The sequence below is a fragment of the Pseudorca crassidens genome, chromosome 2, assembly GCF_039906515.1.
Source record: "Pseudorca crassidens isolate mPseCra1 chromosome 2, mPseCra1.hap1, whole genome shotgun sequence".
Lineage (NCBI taxonomy): Eukaryota > Metazoa > Chordata > Mammalia > Artiodactyla > Delphinidae > Pseudorca > Pseudorca crassidens.
In genome coordinates, this window is record NC_090297.1 from 128,911,616 (window position 1) to 128,929,573 (window position 17,958).

Sequence of the window (17,958 nt, forward strand, 5' to 3'; positions counted from 1 at the left end):
TGATTCTTATACATAATAAAATTTAATGGCCACTGCAATAGAGATCCCTCAAATTTAACATCTCTATTTCCTGGCCAGCAAATCTACATGTCCAAAACTTGTAGCAGTTTGTATCATCTTGAAGTATCAATTTGAAGTTTTAGATATGAGGCTTGCTTACCAAAAAGAAGAATTTAATTAGTGAGTGAGCTTAGTCTACTCATTCAGAATTCCATCTCAATAAAACTGTTCTCGTAAACAACAAGGTTCTACTGTATAGCACAGGGAAATATATTCAATATCCTGTGATAAACCATAATGGAATAGAAGATAAAAAAAGAATGTATACATATGTATAACTGAATCACTGCTGTACAGCAGAAACTAACAAAACATTGTAAATCAACTACACGTCAATTAAATAGATAAATAAATAAATAATAAAACTGTTCTCTCTGCATAATTGCATATGAGATGTCTCATAAAGAGTTTTAAATGTTTCCAAATGTTTCAGTTTAACTTTATTGCATTCTCTACAGGACACTGTGGTGGCTGTATTTCAAATTTTCAGGGATTCAAAAAGGTTTGTAACCATATCCCTCTCAGTTCTCTATGGTCCAGAGCAAAGATGCATCTGACTGCCATGCTAAAGAGTTAGAACGTGTCAGCTTTGGATTTAAAATTTCCATGGCTGAGAGCACACAAGGAGAAAGTTTATTCATTTGCCTAATTACATCCCACCCATTAGGATGGAGCAACGGCCACTTTCCGGTTGCTCTGGGGAAACATGGGTATAAGTGGACCACTCGATGGCACCAGTACATTTGAACAAACTCCTGTGTTTAAGATGATCCTGAAAGAATATGAGGATAGATCTCTCTCTCTCTCTTTTTTTTTAAATATTATTGAAGTAGAGTTCATTTCCAATGTTGTGTTTAATTCCTGCAGTACACCAAAGTGACTCAGTGAGATATATATATATCTAATATATATATCTATATATAGATATATAGATATGTGTGTGTATATATATATGTGTGTGTATATATATATGTGTGTGTATATATATATATTCTTCATATTCTTTTCCATTATGGTTTATCACAGGATACTGAATATAGTTCCCTGTGTATACAGTAGGACCTTGTTGTTTATCCATCCTATATGTAATGGATTGCATCTGCTAATCCCAAACTCCCAGTCCTCTCCCCTACTCCCTTCCCCCTTGGCAACCACAGGTCTGTTCTCTATATCTGTCAATCTGTTTTTGTTTTGTAGATATGTTCATTTGTGTCATATTTTAGATTCCACATATAAGTGATAGCATATGGAATTTGTCTTTCTCCTTCTGACTTACTTCGCTTAGTATGATAATCTCTAGGTCCAGAGGATGAGTCTCTTAAAAGCATTAGACCAGACGGAAGAAGTTGGTCTGAAACTCTTCCTGATAAAACTCAATTTTGTCAATTACCTGTTAACTTGCGAGTGTTTCTAGAAAGGATGAGCATTGATTCTGAGGATAAAGTACTTGCCATACATGTTTGTTTCACAATGAAAATTCTGAGGTTCAGTTAATACAATAAAAAAAATTGTATGGGAAGAAAAGGAGAAGAAAAAAATATTTCCATGATAGTAAAACCTCTTGCTCTTGTCTTTGTGATTATCAGAGTAAGAGCAATCTCAAGAAAGCAAGCATGGGAGAAAACTAGATGTTATATCATAAGCAAAGAGAGCAGAGTGGGTCTGGATCCCTGAAAGTCAAAGAAAACTGGTGGGAAGGGAGGTGTGAGCAAACCTTTACGGACCGAGTTAACTTTACTCATGCTCCAGGGTAGGCTTTTGCTGATCCAAGCTCTACTTTCCACTGCAAACAAGAGCAAACACATAACGTGGGGAGAAGGAGAGCTGCCAAAAATCTGCCCCATTTACTAGTCCTATTTGCATATTGGGGCCATGGACTTTGAGGTAAGCTACCACAGGAAGTTCTGCAATAGTGTAGATGGGGCACCGTTTCAGGAGTGGGCAGAACTGTGAAAAGACACAAGCAGAGGGGCTAAATTCACCAGGCTACTTCCCTGTTTATAAGAACTCTCCTTCAACATTACCCTTCCTTGACCTCTCACCAGTTCCACGCTTTCCAAGAAACCTTCTGATTACTAATTTGATTTATCAAGGAGATTGGTATTTAGAGGTGAATACCCTGAATAATGATCACAATTATTTCTGACATAGAAAGAAATCACCCTCATTATAAATTAATAACTTGATTTTCTGCTGCATCTGTATTCTCCCGTGAGTGCAATATATGTAAATTTCCAGCCTTTTGATTAAGTCTAGATACCCTGACAAAATCAGGTCTCTGCACCAGCAAAGCTGAGGACCAGGCCACAGGACACTGGGGGATACTAAGGCCCTACTCTAAAACTTTGTGTAATCCCACCCTGCCCTTTCTCTCCCCCTTGACTCCACTACCACTGATTATCTTACCCTGATTTCTCTACTGATCATCGGTCTATTTGTGATTTTATTATATTTAGTTATTTTATTATCAACAGCTTCAATTTTTTTCTAGAAATAGGCAACTGTGGCAGAGCCTGCTGACTGCTCCCAATATTCATTCTTCCCTTCTTCCTTTAACAATAGAATCTCTGAGTTTTGGCTAAGCACATGGCCAGTCAGTTAAGATAATATTCCCCAGCTTCCTTTGCCCACGTGTGCCCATGTGACTAAGTTCTGGCCAATGGACTGTGAGTGGTAATGATATGTACAACTTCTGGATTGTGCCCTTAAAAGGAAGCTGCTTACCCTCCATTAACACCATCACCACCACCATCACCCCAACCCGATCTTCCCTTTCTAGTTGATTGGATTGACGATACAGTGGCAGTGAGCCAGCATCTACCCTGCAGACAAAAGCAACACCCTGGGAAGCTGAGAATCAACAAAGGAGAAGGATCTGAGTGAGATCTTTGGACAACCTTGTGGAACAGAACTATCCCACTTCTCTGGACTTTCTGGTGGAGGGGAAAAAAACAAACAAACAAAAAAAAACTTTGTCTTGTTTAAGCCACGGTTAATGTGGTTTCTGTTAAACTGGCTGAATCAATATCCCAATTCATATATCATCTATAAATAGGGAGTGAATGAAAATGAGTGATTTCATAATCAATTCCTTGAGCCCCATAAGAAATGTCTCCACCACCCCCCAACAATAATCTCTTTGCATTACTCTCCCCAATTAATTAGACTTTACCTAATGTCCTGGCTGAATAAGTCATCATGTATGAATTTATTCCCATAGTCATTAATGATATTACTTGTATATACAGTATAAACTGAAAAACAAAACACAGAGAGTCAAAACATTAATAAGTTCTCCAAAGGGAATCATTGTTCAATTAACCACCAACAAAATTCTACCTTAATCCACATTTTAAAATCCTGCCTCTGATAAGAAGAGGCAAAAGGGTTATTTTGTGGACACTGCTTGAATATAATCCACTGGGGTAGAAATCAGTTCTCAATCAGAGTAAGAAAAAAAAATAGATTTTGTAGTTTCTGGGAGGGATAAGGACACTGAGAGAGGAGCTCTCCATGGTTGCTGCCGTCAACAGTGGCCATGCAAAGCCTGAAAAGCCAGCACGGTGGTTGATTCTCAGACGTTGCTGTAGAACCTATGGGGCTGGGGAGCAACCCCGGCAATGGCAGGCAGTGGTGATAGGGAAGTGCACCTGCCACAAGCATTTACTACAGCCATACGAGAAGCTCTGAAGAAGCAGACAGGAACTGTGCTGGGGTCAGGAGAGGCACCAAGCAGAAGCAGAAGCAGAACCACATTTGTAGGTCTTGGCTCTGCCATTTACTAGCCATGTAATTTGAGGCCAGTTTACCACTCTGAGTCTCAATGTCCTTTACCGAAAAACAGAGTTAATAGCAGTATGTCTTCAGAGAGTATTTCCCAAATGACTGATCACAATAAGCACCTGAAATGCTTCTTAAAGACACTGACTCCCAGGCTTATTCCCTGCAGATTCTGATTCTGTAGGGCTGGGGTGGCATCAAAGGGATTCTTAACATCAAACAGATTTGGGAAACACTGAAAAATGATACTCAAATGTTAGTTAACATTTCTTTGACTTGGTTTTAGGCCAATTCCTTGCACAAAAGAAAACTGAAGGAGCTCATTATTCTTTTCCTCTGGAACATGGAAGGACCCAAAGTCCCTGCAAAACCACAGGTGTGTTTGAACTCCAAATTAATTCCCGGACCATGCCCACAGATATGAAGTGTAAATCCTCAGGAAAGATGGTGAGGACCATGATACTCCATTTCTTAAAAAGCAACATTAAAAATAAACTCTTTCTCTTTGGGAAGTTAGGGTGCCTGAGTTCTTTCACTAACATGCTATTCTCTTTATTTTGGTTCCCCTACATACAAGATAGAGAGGGTGATAGTTGCTCCCCCCAACAAAGATATTTGAAAAATACTGGGCTCTTAGGGTCTTCTAGGACAGGAGTAAAATAGCAAAGAAGAGAAAATTCTGAACTTGAAGTTGGATACTATCAAGAAACTCGGTACATCTACCTCCAGATTAAAGTTCCTTGGGAGGTGGGTAATGTTCTTAATTTACATTATTCAAGTGTTCTCCCTCCCAGGAGCAGGTTTGGGGTTCATCTGACTGGGAAGTGGTGGGGGTGTCCTGGGGATTTCTAGAAACTTCTCACAACTTCTCCAGCTAGCTCACAGAGTACTGTCACGAATGACGAGGTACCCTCACGCTGTCCACAGATGCTCTGGGCTCTCTGGACCTTCCCTGGAGTCTCATCAACGCTGCCACCACCCGACTACCCAGAAATCCACTGGCTGGCCCATGGGGAAAAGGCTTTGAGAGAGAGTAGAAAGGAAACCGAGATTTGTCTTTCACTATGTATAATATAGTCTTCAGCCAAAATTTTTCAAGAAACTAATTTTCTATTTAGCCCTAAAAGACATGACTAGATCCTGAATTCAAAAATTTACAAAATCTTTCTTTCCTTAGCATATTTAATGAGCATTTCAGTTTTTGCTCTAATAGCTATAGGAATTGGAATGCTCTAGATAAGGAATTATTTTTTTCATACCTTCTGACAGCTCTTGAAAAACAGCATTTATACGTTCAACAACATATGTTGAACATTTACTGAGTGTCAGGGACTTTGCTAAGCATCATTTCGATCCTCCACTGGAAACTGAAGTGCCACAAGTCTGGGGAACTTACCCAAGGCCACTCAGCCTGTCAATGGTGCAGCCAGGGTTCGATCCCAAGTGCACCCAACTCCCACATCTGGAACTGTTATTTGATTTTTGGTCCCTTTCACACTGTCAACATAAATAAACTTTCCCCCAAAAGTTCCTTCCTACTTAGAAGATTGCATTCTTCAAGCCTAATTTTTCAAATGGTTAGCTTTATTATTGGGTACTATGCCAAGTGCTACAAAACAAAAATGAGTCAGTATGAATAATCATGGGATATGATTTTTCTTACCAGCTGTGGTGACTCTACTTTTTGTTCAGCCAGATTATGAACATCTGGAGCCAAGAGTAAGCTAAAAACTCCTTTAATTCCAGACCATGCTATAACAATGCCCCATCTCCAGTTATACTCATAATTCGAATGCCTCAGAATAGGGCTCACTAATACAACAGTAAGTAACCTGTGGAGAGAAAAACATTTATTTTTATATCACATCTTATGTATTAATGTTATTTATGGATGATACTAGCTAGTAAATACTAAATTTCATGTAAAAATTTTTCAGAAAAGAGAAGACGATCCAGTTTATCCATAGGTTGTTCAAACTTTCTGAGACTAACCAAACTTATGATCTAAATTTTGCATATAATACTCAAATCTTGAAAAATAATGCTAGAAATTCTATACAAATATAAGAAATTATCACTAACACTAGGGTGTAGTGTTTAGGATCTTGGTAGTAAATTCCTGCAGGGAAACTTCTTCAAATGACATTAACAAGCTCCCTGGAAGGCCACGACTAGATGCAGAAATTAGACCACAAGGACCTTGTAGACCATGACGAAAAAGTAAAATTATTGTAGACACTTTAATAAATTCAGCTCAACCAAATTTTTCTTGAGCTTCCACAAGAATCATACACTAAACACCATGTAAATAATTTCAATGTGTGCCTCCTTTCTCTACAGGTCATTTTGTTATAGGATCCTATGCCAAAATCTAGATTCTATCTATAGCGGACTTGCACCAAAAAAATATCAGTACTGTCCTTCAAGTGAAATTTCAGCAGAAATATAATTGACATGTTCTCAGCCTCAAAAAAGATACTGTGTATCAGTCACTTAACCGGGAATTTCGTATGACAATTTACAGAATTCCTGTCATTGAGAAACAGAAAATCTACAATTTGCCATCTATAATATATATAATTAATTTGGGCAAACTCCTCCACCTTGCATTTAAAGATTTTTGCAAAGTAATTCTTATCAACCTTTTCAGCCTTACTAAATGATCTTTCTCTAAAATACCACTGACTCCAGCCAAAACAGAACAATTTATGTCATTTCCTGATTATCAAAAACAGGGAGGCAGTATAGCAAAGGCTCTGGAGTCAGTCTACCTGGGTTCAAATTTAGATGTCTTTTACTATGTAACCTTAGGCAAGTTATTTAACCTCTCCAAGCCTCAATTTCTTCATCTGCAAAATGGAGAAATAATAGTCATTGAACTTGCCTCAAAGGACTCTTATGAAGATTCAATAAAATGAGGCAACATTCACAGGGCTTAGCATGATGTTTAGAATGTGGTCAGCACTTAACACACGTTAGCAATGATTATGACGTCCAGGCCTTTGTTTGGCTCATCATCTCTGAAACATTTTTCTCAACAAGTCTCTTATGGAAAGTCTACCCATACTTTCAGGGCCCCTTAGGATGACTCCCTCCACTAAAGTCTCTCCTCTAGTGAGGTGGAACCATAAGTTCACAAAAGATCTCTGGCACTCACTAGCCATTTGACATTGGGCAAGGCACCTTGCCTTTTTTGGACAGTTTTTTTTTTTTTTTTTGGTTGCACAGGCATGTGAACTCAGTTGCAGCATGCATGCGGGATCTAGTTCCCCGACCAGGGATGGAACCCCGGCCTCCTGCATTGGGAGTGCAGAGTCTTACCCACTGGACCACCAGCAAAATCCCTTGGACAGTTTTTTTATCTATAAAATGGAGATAATAATTCTTATGTCCCAGTGTCATTATGCAGACAAAATGAGATAATGGATGTGTGCAAAAAGCCATGTATCTTTCTGCATACACTGAGACCAACCTCACCTTGCACTTGTGCTCCTGTGGTGGAAAGAAACATAAATTGTACACCCACCCTTCTGTGTGACAGTGCCTATCCGAGTTGCCTGCAGTGCCTTCAGAGTCAGCAGAACCAATGTTTCATGAGAACATCTTATAAAGTAAGCTCACTCAGCCAGGCCTAACCTGAGTGGAAATGACAATACTTTCAGAGACACTGTCACGAATTCTTATGGAAGACACAACTGCCACGTGTGGGCAATGTCACTCAAGAAATAGCATGCTCTTGGGAGTCAAGTTTAAATCCCAACTCTGTCCTCACAATCTGGGTGACTCCAGGCAAGTTTTTCACCTCTCGGGGGCTTCATCTGTGAAATGATGCAGAAACACCTACCACATAGAGTTGCATTAATACTAATGGCATAATGTACATGGTTAATGTTTAACAAATGGCCTTATCATAGTTATGATGATAATAAATGATGATGAAAGTCAACAAAATGTTAGGAGCTATTAATCTGGTCCAGTGGTGCTCAAACTTTAACAAGCATGTTGAAACAGTTTCCTGGATCTCAACTTCAGAGATTCAATTCAGTAGAATGGGATGGGCCCATGAATTTGCATTTCTGTCAAGCTCATGGGTTATGCTGATGCTGTTGTTCTGCGCCTTCTCATTTTACAATGAAAACTTGAAGAGTAAATAGACTTCCCCTCAGTTGTGCAGCAAGCTATTGTCAGGACCTTGACAACAATACAGGTTTCCTGAGTGCATGTCCACAGCTCTTTTTGCTATAACCCACTTCTTCTCAATTCTAATTCTGGGCTTGAGAACCTAAGTCTAGTAAGCAAACTTTAAATTATAATTCTTACCTTACAAAATTCACTGTTGCAAATAAGATGAGCATGAAAACTAAAGTGTGAAACTGTAAATACTTGATTTCTCCACATCCAATGACAATGCCAAAGAAAGTGTATATTAAATGTTGGTATACAGATGAAAACATCATTAGAAACCTAGGATAAATGGAAAGGAAATCACATTTTAAGGGATGTGTTTTTTAAATCTACACGTCTAGCCTCACCCCCAGAGATTCCTACTGTGAGACCAGAGCACAGTGCTTAGGGCATGGAGCTGTTCTGGTTCCATGTGGTAACACACCTGGGTCTGGGCCAGGTCTGACTTCCATGAGCAGATCTCAAGTCCTGCCTCTTCTTGGTCCCCTCTATTCAGACCTTCCCTTTCAGAGGACTGGGTGACTGTGTCTGTCCCACAAACCAGTCTCCCTATGGGTAGGTCTCAAGATCTACACTGGGAAAGAAGCATTAGGAAGCCTCGTTTTAGCTGCAGATATAAACCATGTTCTCTGATACAGCATTACTCCAATCAAGCAGATAGTCCAATTCTCTATCCGATTCCTGTCTCTTGATTCAATTGATTCAGAACTCCTAGAAGAAAAGGGTATGAGCGGGACCTCAAACCCCAAAGCTTAGTTTTATAAAAATTCAGAAATGATGGAATAACTGACTGAGTAGAATACGTTTTAAAATGTCTCCACAGGACCTTAAAAAATGCCTTACATATAGTTAAGATCCCAATAAACATATAATCATTTACACTTATTATTAGTTTCTTACATAAACATGTCCACCACTTAACATGAGTGTCTTCTAGAAGGGACTTATTTTCATAGCCCCAAACCTAGGATACAATGTCCAGGCCACAGGAGATATTAAGAGAGGATTGGTTGAGTAGCTAAATGAATATACAATTGAACGAATAAAATGAGTAATTTATAATGATGCTGACAGACAGCATGACTGAGCTCAGAAAACTGTCCAAATACAGACAAAAAGTACGTGTCCCAAGAACTAGTTATTCCTAAGCTTCTGGCTTTTAAAAACCAGTAAAGTATCATTCATATATACACAAAACTAGAATAAGTTACAGGTGCCATTTTTTTTTTTTTGCCAAGTAGAGTTATAAAAAAAAAAAAGTACCATCTTCTATGAGTGGAATTTCATGAGAGAAATTACATATTAAACACCAAAAAAGTAGGAAGAACGTAATTTCAGAACAAAGAATAGTCCTTTATATTAAAGCAATGAATCTTCATAGGAAAACTCAGGATAATGCTTATTTTTCTCATTTCAACATTTGCTTTCATCCAATGTGAGAATTTCTACACTAGACTATGATTTGGTGTGAGATAATTCTGAAACAATTCTATAATTTAGCGCAGTCGCTCAGAGAACGGCTAACTCATTTGTCTGAAAAGACAAATGGCTTTCCCTCTGTCCACAGATGTCCATATGACACCAGATGTAAAGGCTAGATAAGAGTTTGCTGGTGTTGCATCTTTCTGCTACTTTTCTTTTCCAGCTCTTCCCATACTTGGATACTGTCATTCAGGTACGTTATGAAGGAAACAAAGGAATAAAGTATTTTTTAAACTTCCCACAATTCAAAGTAAATTTTTATCAAAGAGTTATGTATAGAAAGTACTATGATCTCTGAGCCACTGATACATTATTCATAATAGGAATACCAATTAATGTCAATAATTGTTGGTAGCTTAAGTTCTTTTCAAATATAACTGGCAGTAAAATTTAAAATTAGAACATAGAAAAAAGTTATAAAAAAACTTTAGTAGTGTTCATTAAGCCAGGACCACTTAAGCACTAAATTTCTATGAGATCTATATCAAGTACACAATAGACTTACTTAGTAATTATTAACTCGATCCTCGGTTTAAAGCTTAAGGAATCTAAATTTAGTCCTACAGCGACTAAAGCAACCATACCTGACATTCCCAAAAATTCCCCTGGGGAGAAAAAAATGAATAAAATTAGTTGCATTCAAATCTGTACACTGAGCTACTTTATCTTGAGTGAAGAATTGTTGGGAAACTTAAAAGGGTAGTAGTATTTCTTGGAAAGTTGCTTAAAGGGACTGGCCTAATCCTTAGGATGAGGAGTTGACAAACTCTTTCTGTTAAGGATCATATGGTAAATATTTAGTCTTTGTGGACCATATGGTCCCAGTCGTAACTACTCAACTCAGCTGTTCTAGTGCATAAGCAGCCGTAGATAATACGTAACTAATGAGTGCCCAATAAATAATAGACACTGAAATTTGAATTGCACATAATTTTTGCATGCTGCAAAATATTCTTCTTTGGGGGTTTTTTGAAACCATTTTAAAATGTAAAAACCATTCTTAGCTCATGGGCTATACAAAAAATAGGCATATTTGGCCCACAGGCTATAGTTTGCCAACCCCTGCCATAGACCATCCTTGAGGATAGAGCTAATGAAAAGTAAGTTTAACAACCTCTGCCCAGCACCTCAAGGACACTGTGCTGCATGTCCTAGGGGTTGTGGTCCAAGCTCAGTGCTTCCTTGGTGACTGCAGGTCCTGAAGCCTATGGTTCTTTTGCATGATACAGGCTCCCCTAAAACTGTAATTCTCTGGGCTCTAAACAAATGTGTAAATGTAGTCTGAGGCAGGTAAACCAACTATGAAGAATGTTTGAACACCATAAATACCAACAGTCCTAGCTGCAGAACCTTCAAATAGCACATTACAAATGTCAGATGGAAGGGAAAGTATGTGCAAGGTAGGAGTGGAAGCCCTTTGGAGCAAGGCAGAGCTAGTTGCCCTGGGAATGTGAGCTCCCCTTTCTCCATTAGTGTCCCTGCATCTGTAAAGTGGGTGTAAAAGAATAATGCCTCACAGAGTTGTTGTGAGGATAAAATTAGATAACATGAAAAGTGCTTGGCACACTTTTAGAGCATTATTATTATGCTATTAATTATTTTTATATGTTCACCTTACTGCTTAGTAAATTTATACTGTTTATTCATTTGAAGAGGATTTTATTATTCTTTTGGTTTGTCTAATCACTTAAATCCACTTTGGATTTCTTTTAACCTACTTATTTAACTGAATTTAATATAAATAACAAATGGCAATAAAACCAGTGGTGCTGGGAACTGTGACAATAGGGAAACTGTTTCTCAAGGTCTTATTTCCAATTCCCTATGACTCGTAGTATGGGATTTTAAAGCTTATAGTCTTTTTTAGTAACAGTCACTACTTAGAGATAACATTTGCTATGAGGAAACCACTAAGTAACTTTATTTTAAAACTGATATTATTTAGTATAATCCCAATGTTACAAGAACATATGGTGTGAATGCATACATTTAATACATGTATGTACATTTACATGTATTTTTTAAAGATTGAGTACATTTAACAAAATGTATCAGTGGTTAAATTTATGACATGGGTTTATAGGTGATTCCTTCTTTGACTTTTCAGAATTTTTCCAAAACTCTACATGAACATGTATTACTTTTATAATTAGAAAAACAAAGTCTTTTAAAAATTACAAACGCTATTATATTAAATGGTGTTTTAAATGTTCAAGAAGGGGGGAAAAAGTCATAGAACATGTAATAAAGGAAGTAATTTTCATCAGCATAAACCCAAGTAGTTAAAAATAGAGTTGTAAAAGTTTTCTGATTCAATGGAAAGAAACCACCACAGAAAACTGATGCCACAGGAAAGTGGCTCTCTCCATCAAACTCTGTCTCTCTCTTTCCTTCTGTGCCTGAGAAAAAGTGAAGGTCCTCCTACCAGGAGAATCAAAGGGATTTTGTCTCCAAAAAACAACAGGATTCAGGAATCGACATTTCCTAACTAGAAAATATTAGGGTGATGACCGAAGTCCTTTGACATTTATAGCCTAGACCAATGACATAACAAAAACGAGTGAGAGCAATCAGCCCTGGCATGGGTAAGACAGAAATGCATTGTTTGTAGAGAGTTTTAAAACAATAAAACTGACTAAAAGCTGTCTACTTTTTATTATCTCCATTCACCAGAAATTCTGACCAATGTCACTGGATAAAATATTCCTTTTGCTAGGACAGACCTCTCCCACCACCTCTCTTGCTGTACCTCTGGGCTAGACTTTTATATAACCCACCATCTTTCATGAATTATACACTGCCTTTTATACACTAAATTCACATTTTCTTCCGTGGGCTGATATATTAATATTTCTAGCTGCACTACCTGTCAACCAACAATGCTTCAATATGTCTTTTATCTGTGCGGCAATGTCTGTGCAATATTTTGACTATTTTATTTTATGGAAAAGAATGAATGTGTTGATACAAGTGATTTCTAAAAGCCCAAGTGTTGTGAATTTAATACAATAGAGACAAAAATGTGCTCAAAGAGGTGACTCCCTAACCTCAATCAGACACTCCCTGGATTTAAGCCAGTTAACAGTGTGTTCATTAATGAAGGGAAAAAAATAAAATTAGATAACATGACAGAAATGTAACATTTGAGAATGCGTAAATGAAAATTTTACCTATGTTTAGCTTTCTGGCAATGGAACTTCTCCTTATAACTGTCTATTGCTGACTTTTGTTGTCAGGATCTGATCTGATTAAGTATAAGAGGAAAGAACTGCCTGAAATTGTTTTTAATTCCTGAAGCAGAGGAAAGTGTAATGGTTGAGGGAGGGGTATTCATTTCCTGGGGCTGTTGTAACAGAGTGCCACAAACTAAGTGTCATAAACAACAGGAAGTTATTGTTTCATAGTCTGGAGGCTAGATTTCCAAGACCAAGGCTTTGCAGCAGTGATTCCTTCTGAGAGCTGCGAGGGAGAATCTATTCCAGACCTCTCAAGCACTGACTGGGAGCACCTCCATGAATTAGGAGGAAAGGGGAAAGGAACCAATATTTATTGGCTGCCCTACCTTGAGCCCAGTGGTATGCTGGTATATGTTTAAAAGTGGCAATCTGGGGGGTAAAAAAAAAAAAAAAAGCCCCAGTTGGTAGTGTCTGTCAATTTCCATGGTCCCACTATGGGCAATTTCAAGCTACCAACATTATGTCACTTGAATAGAGCGTTGGGAAGAGATGTGGATAATCAGCTCTCATGAGCCAGCAAGAGCTACCTCCAGGACACCAGCATGAGGGAGTCACCCAACACAAATTACCTCACTAATGCCTGTAACGCCCCTCTAAATTAGGTTATATCACTTTTATAGATGAGGAAACTAAAGCTTAGAGAGGTTAATATTCCAAGGTTACCGAGCTAATAAATCATAAAGATTGGATTTCAAGTTAGCTCTGCCTAACTTCAGAGCTCTCTAAAGACTAACAGTTTATTCAACCAGCATGTGTTAAATTACTGTTGGGCATATGGCAAGCACTGGGCTTGGCTGGGGGGAAAAGAGAAAAGAGAATAAATATACAGATGAATAAGAGACAGCCTCCACCTCAAGGAACTTAGGATCTAATGGGAAAAAAGGAAATATTAAATTAATTTTTTTCTTCAGACACTTAAGGCATTCATAATAGGTACATAAGGGAGGGAATAAAATGAAGAAAGTTGAAAGAAATGACTCTTCAGTGAATGTTTTCTGTATTTTACTGATTTGGGGTAGTGAGCAACAATAGGTAGCAATTTATCTGTAGAGGAAGCAGTTCTGTTTGGTCACTGGAGGTGAAAAGAGGAGTAATTAACCTCTTGATACCTGAGGGCTTCCATGGATGGAAGTTGCTCCACTGTGTGAGGTAAGAGCAGAAGCAGAATTTGGCCGTATTTTTACCACGGTTACTATGGCTTTGGGGGACTGGTTACCTCAGTCAGGGGGGTAAAAACTATAGCTCCCAATCTCACTGGACTAAACTAGGAAACGATTGTTAAAGGTCTACCAGTGCTAGGCACTCTGACTCCTGCGATCATTCCACTCTCCTGCTTCTCTTCCAGATGTAGACATACCTGATTTCTCTGTTTCCTTCCTCCTAGCCTCAGGTAAGGGCCGCCATTTCTACAGTCCCCTTAGTTTGGTACCCATTGAATGGGTACTGTTGAGCTGGAAAAAGACCTCAGGAGCATGTCTCCCACCTTTCTCATTTTAGAGATGGGTTGCTAAGGGTCAGAGCAGAAATCAGCTCAGGTCTGATTCCACTTCCAGGGGACTGCCAGTGAATAAACGTAAGATCAAAGGGTGGAGTTAAAAAAGAGTAAGAGAGTTACCACAAGGAGGAGGAATGCAAAGGGAAGGGACACGGAATTGAAATTGAGGGGATGTTAAGAGAGACCAGGAAAGAGCTAGAGGTGGCAGCCAGATAATATGACAAGACGCACAGAGGAGCCACATCAAGGGGAAAGCGGTTGGGAAGAAGCAAATGGATTCAAGAAGAAGGAAAAACTTAAATGCATAAAGTTCACTTTAAGGATGGCATATTTTATATCTGTTTCTGCCTTACCAATGTAGAAAGTCAAGTACACCATTGAGATGCAAAGCACGATATTGGTCAGTGTATTGCTAAACAGGTCAGTCAATATAAACTGAATGATCCTTGCACACCAATATCCACATATTATGCTTCCCAAAATGTCCAAGCTGAGGCCCATGATTATATATAACTCTAGAAAAAGAAAATAAGAAAAGCAAAAGTTGAGCTATAATTTTTTTCTTTCATTAATGGCATTTGGGTCTATGCCCTTTGGTTTGCTCTTGAGATTCTGAGTGGGGACCTTGCTCTTCAGCAGATGGGAGTTTCCTATGAAAGCCTGGCCAAAGAGGCTTTCTTGGGGATATATTTCCCTTACAGTCTGCAGCTTGAGGTTTGCTCCTCTGGGGACAGCAGACTCAAACGCCCTCAGGGGTCAGGCAAGGAGCATAAATGTGAAAAAGCTATGACAACTGGACAGTGAATGATCAACCAAAAGACATTCAAATTCAGTTTTTTTTTTACAAACTGTGGCAGGGTCAGGCACACCATGTCCAGGATCCCCACCAACCTGCAGTCTATTTGTGACTCCTGCCCCCATCCCAGGGGATATTTGGGAAATGGAGAAGGAAATTTTTCCATTGTCACAGTAACTGGGGGCAATAGTGGCAGTTAGCAGATACCAGACAAAGCTGAGGGCAGTCCTAAATAACAAACATTGTTCCACCCCAAAAGCCTTTACTCCCTCACTGAGAAGCACTGCAAACCTCTATTACCAAAATTTCTTTCTCCTTGTAGCACCTCTCTCCTCCTACTAGTATTTCATATATGTATCAGGAAGACACATTTTCCCTCTTCATGCTGTGATTTTCCCTCCTTTTTTCTCTCCTTAGTACCACATCTGGAAACCCAGGATATCAACCTATTCCATATCCCAGTGAACTTTAACCACATGAGTCTGACTATTATCACTTCTAGGACCTGACTCTCCAGAATTGTTTAAACCATTCTGCTTTCACCCTCAGACTCAAATCCAGGACCAAGCCAGTTCTTTATTTTTTTTTTGCAGTACGCGGGCCTCTCACTGTTGTGGCCTCTCCCGTTGCAGAGCACAGGCCCCGGACGCGCAGGCTCCGCGGCATGTGGGATCTTCCCGGACCGGGGCACGAACCCGTGTGCCCTGCATCAGCAGGCAGACTCTCAACCACTGCGCCACCAGGGAAGCCCCCAAGCCAGTTCTTAACATGCACTCATTGAGATCCAGATTGGTCTAGGAAAGAAGTAAATCTAAGCTAGATGAACACAATTGTGTGTGTGTGTGTGTGTGTGTGTGTCTCTGTGTGTCTGTGTGTGTGTGTGTGTGTGTGTGTGTGTGTGTGTGTGCATGCATACTCGGGGAGATGAAATCATTTCTTTAACAATTTTTCCCCCATAATCTCTGAGAAAACACATAGATGGTAATTATTTTCTTGTTACCTGATATACTATTTTAATTGGTCCATGAGTAAAGTACAGGGAAAGCAGTAAAGTTAAGACATCTTGAATATATTTTAATTTCAGTATGAATTGAAATGTACCATATAAGAATGATTTTAGAAAATATACAGAGAAAATAATGCTCTTACCCCTATAATTGGAAATGCTAAGTATGCTGCTCCGAAAAACTCCAAAAACAATGGATGTGAAGCCACAGATAATCATTGATTCTCCTCTAATGATATCAGTATACATTTTAGAAATGCCTGGAAAGGGAAATATAAAATATAATTTAATATAATGCACGAAAATGATGCTCTTCCACAGGAAACACAAAAATAGAAGAGAAGGAATATGGTAGAAAAAAAGGAGATCATAATGGGATGGGTCCATATGACAATCACGATCATTTTTTAATTTTTCCATTATGCCTTCTATATCTCCAGTGGCAAAGGAACATGGCAATAGCACTTCTTGAAGTGTCCATTGCCTCAAAGCATGATAGAGCTTTGCAATGAGACAAAACACTTCTCAGGTCACTACATTTAGCTTGAATAAATATGAATTGTTAGACTCCAAAAGAATCACATTTTAGAAATAAGTACAAAATATGAGACAGTAATTCTACTCCTAGACATATACCCAAGAGAACTGAAAATATATGTCCACACGAAACTTTGTACATGAATGTTCATAGCAGCATTTTCATAATAGTCAAAAAGTGGAAACAACACATAGCCCTTCAGCTGATAAATGGATAAACATATGTAATCTACCCCTACAATGGAATATTACTCAGCCACAAAAAGGAATGAAGTACCGACTGATACATGTTACAACATGGATGAACCTTGAAAACATTATACAAAGTGAAAGAAGTGAGACACAAAAATCACATATTGTATGGTTTGATTTATATGAAATGTCCAGAACAGGCAAATCCATAGACAGAAAATAGATTACTTGTTGCCAGGAACTTGGGAATGCGGGAATGGGGATGAATGACTGCTAATAGGTATGAGATTTCTTTTGAGGTTGATGAAAATGTTCTAAAATTAGACAGTGATGATGGTTAACTCCGTAACTCTGTAAATATATTAAAGACCACTGAATTGTACAATTTAAAAGGGTGAATTTTATGATATGTGGGTTACATCTCAATTAAGCTGGTATTTAAAAATTAAGCACAAAATCTTATTGGTACTTAACATTCATTAACAGTTTAGTTTAATGGAAAATATAATCAAATTAATTGCCTAGTGTTATACAATTTATAAGTAGGGTGATAGTGATTGGTACCTGCCCATCCAGTATCTATCCTCTGTTCTTGGTAACAAAACTGGTTTTATTCAGGGTGGCAATGTGCTCAGATAAATGACAATTTTTCCCCAACTCCTGGGCTTCTAAGAGTAGCCACTGAGACATAAGTGGAAGTTACTGAGTGGAACTTTTGGGAAATTTCTTGGAGGGAGAGGAGACTTGATTGAAAGGACCATCTTTCTGACCCTTGCTCTTCTTCCTTTTCCTGCCTGAAATATGGGGTGATGGCTAGAACTTTAGTAGCCAACTTGCAATCCTGAGGATGGAAGCCATACACAAAGGGGAGGAGCAGATAAATAAACCCCACAATAGACTGCTGTCATTTTGCTTTAAATATTATCTTTTAAAGAGATTAAAAATAAGAAAAAGTCATATTTTCCCATCTGTTTACAATTATGGTATTTTTCATTCTTTTGCGTAAATGAAAATTTCCATCTGATTCCATTTTGTTTCAGCCTGAAGGACTTCCTTTAACATTTTTTGTAGTGTAGGTCTGTTGGTGATAAATTCTTTCAGCTTTTATACGTTTAAGTCTTTTTTTCTCCTTTACTTTTGAAAGATATTTTCACTGAGAATTCTAAGCTGGCAGTATTTTTCTTTTAGG

General features: G+C 38.4%; 1 protein-coding gene across 3 annotated transcripts in view; it reads right to left on the reverse strand.

The window, feature by feature from the left end:
• Positions 1–17,958, reverse strand: part of LOC137219707 (ankyrin repeat domain-containing protein 45-like) — a 150,938-nt gene that overhangs the window by 61,926 nt on the left and 71,054 nt on the right. Inside the window, exons 10-15 of one of the 3 annotated variants that reach the window (XM_067728672.1) lie at positions 16,184–16,300; positions 14,592–14,753; positions 10,013–10,112; positions 8,161–8,304; positions 5,504–5,672; positions 3,233–3,314 (exon numbers count right to left, since the gene is read on the reverse strand). In XM_067728672.1, the coding sequence (XP_067584773.1) occupies positions 3,233–3,314; positions 5,504–5,672; positions 8,161–8,304; positions 10,013–10,112; positions 14,592–14,753; positions 16,184–16,300 (774 nt within the window). Of the gene's footprint in view, positions 1–3,232; positions 3,315–5,503; positions 5,673–8,160; positions 8,305–10,012; positions 10,113–14,591; positions 14,754–16,183; positions 16,301–17,958 lie in introns of those variants that run through there. The other 2 variants (XM_067728666.1, XM_067728668.1) reach the window with 2 other exon arrangements.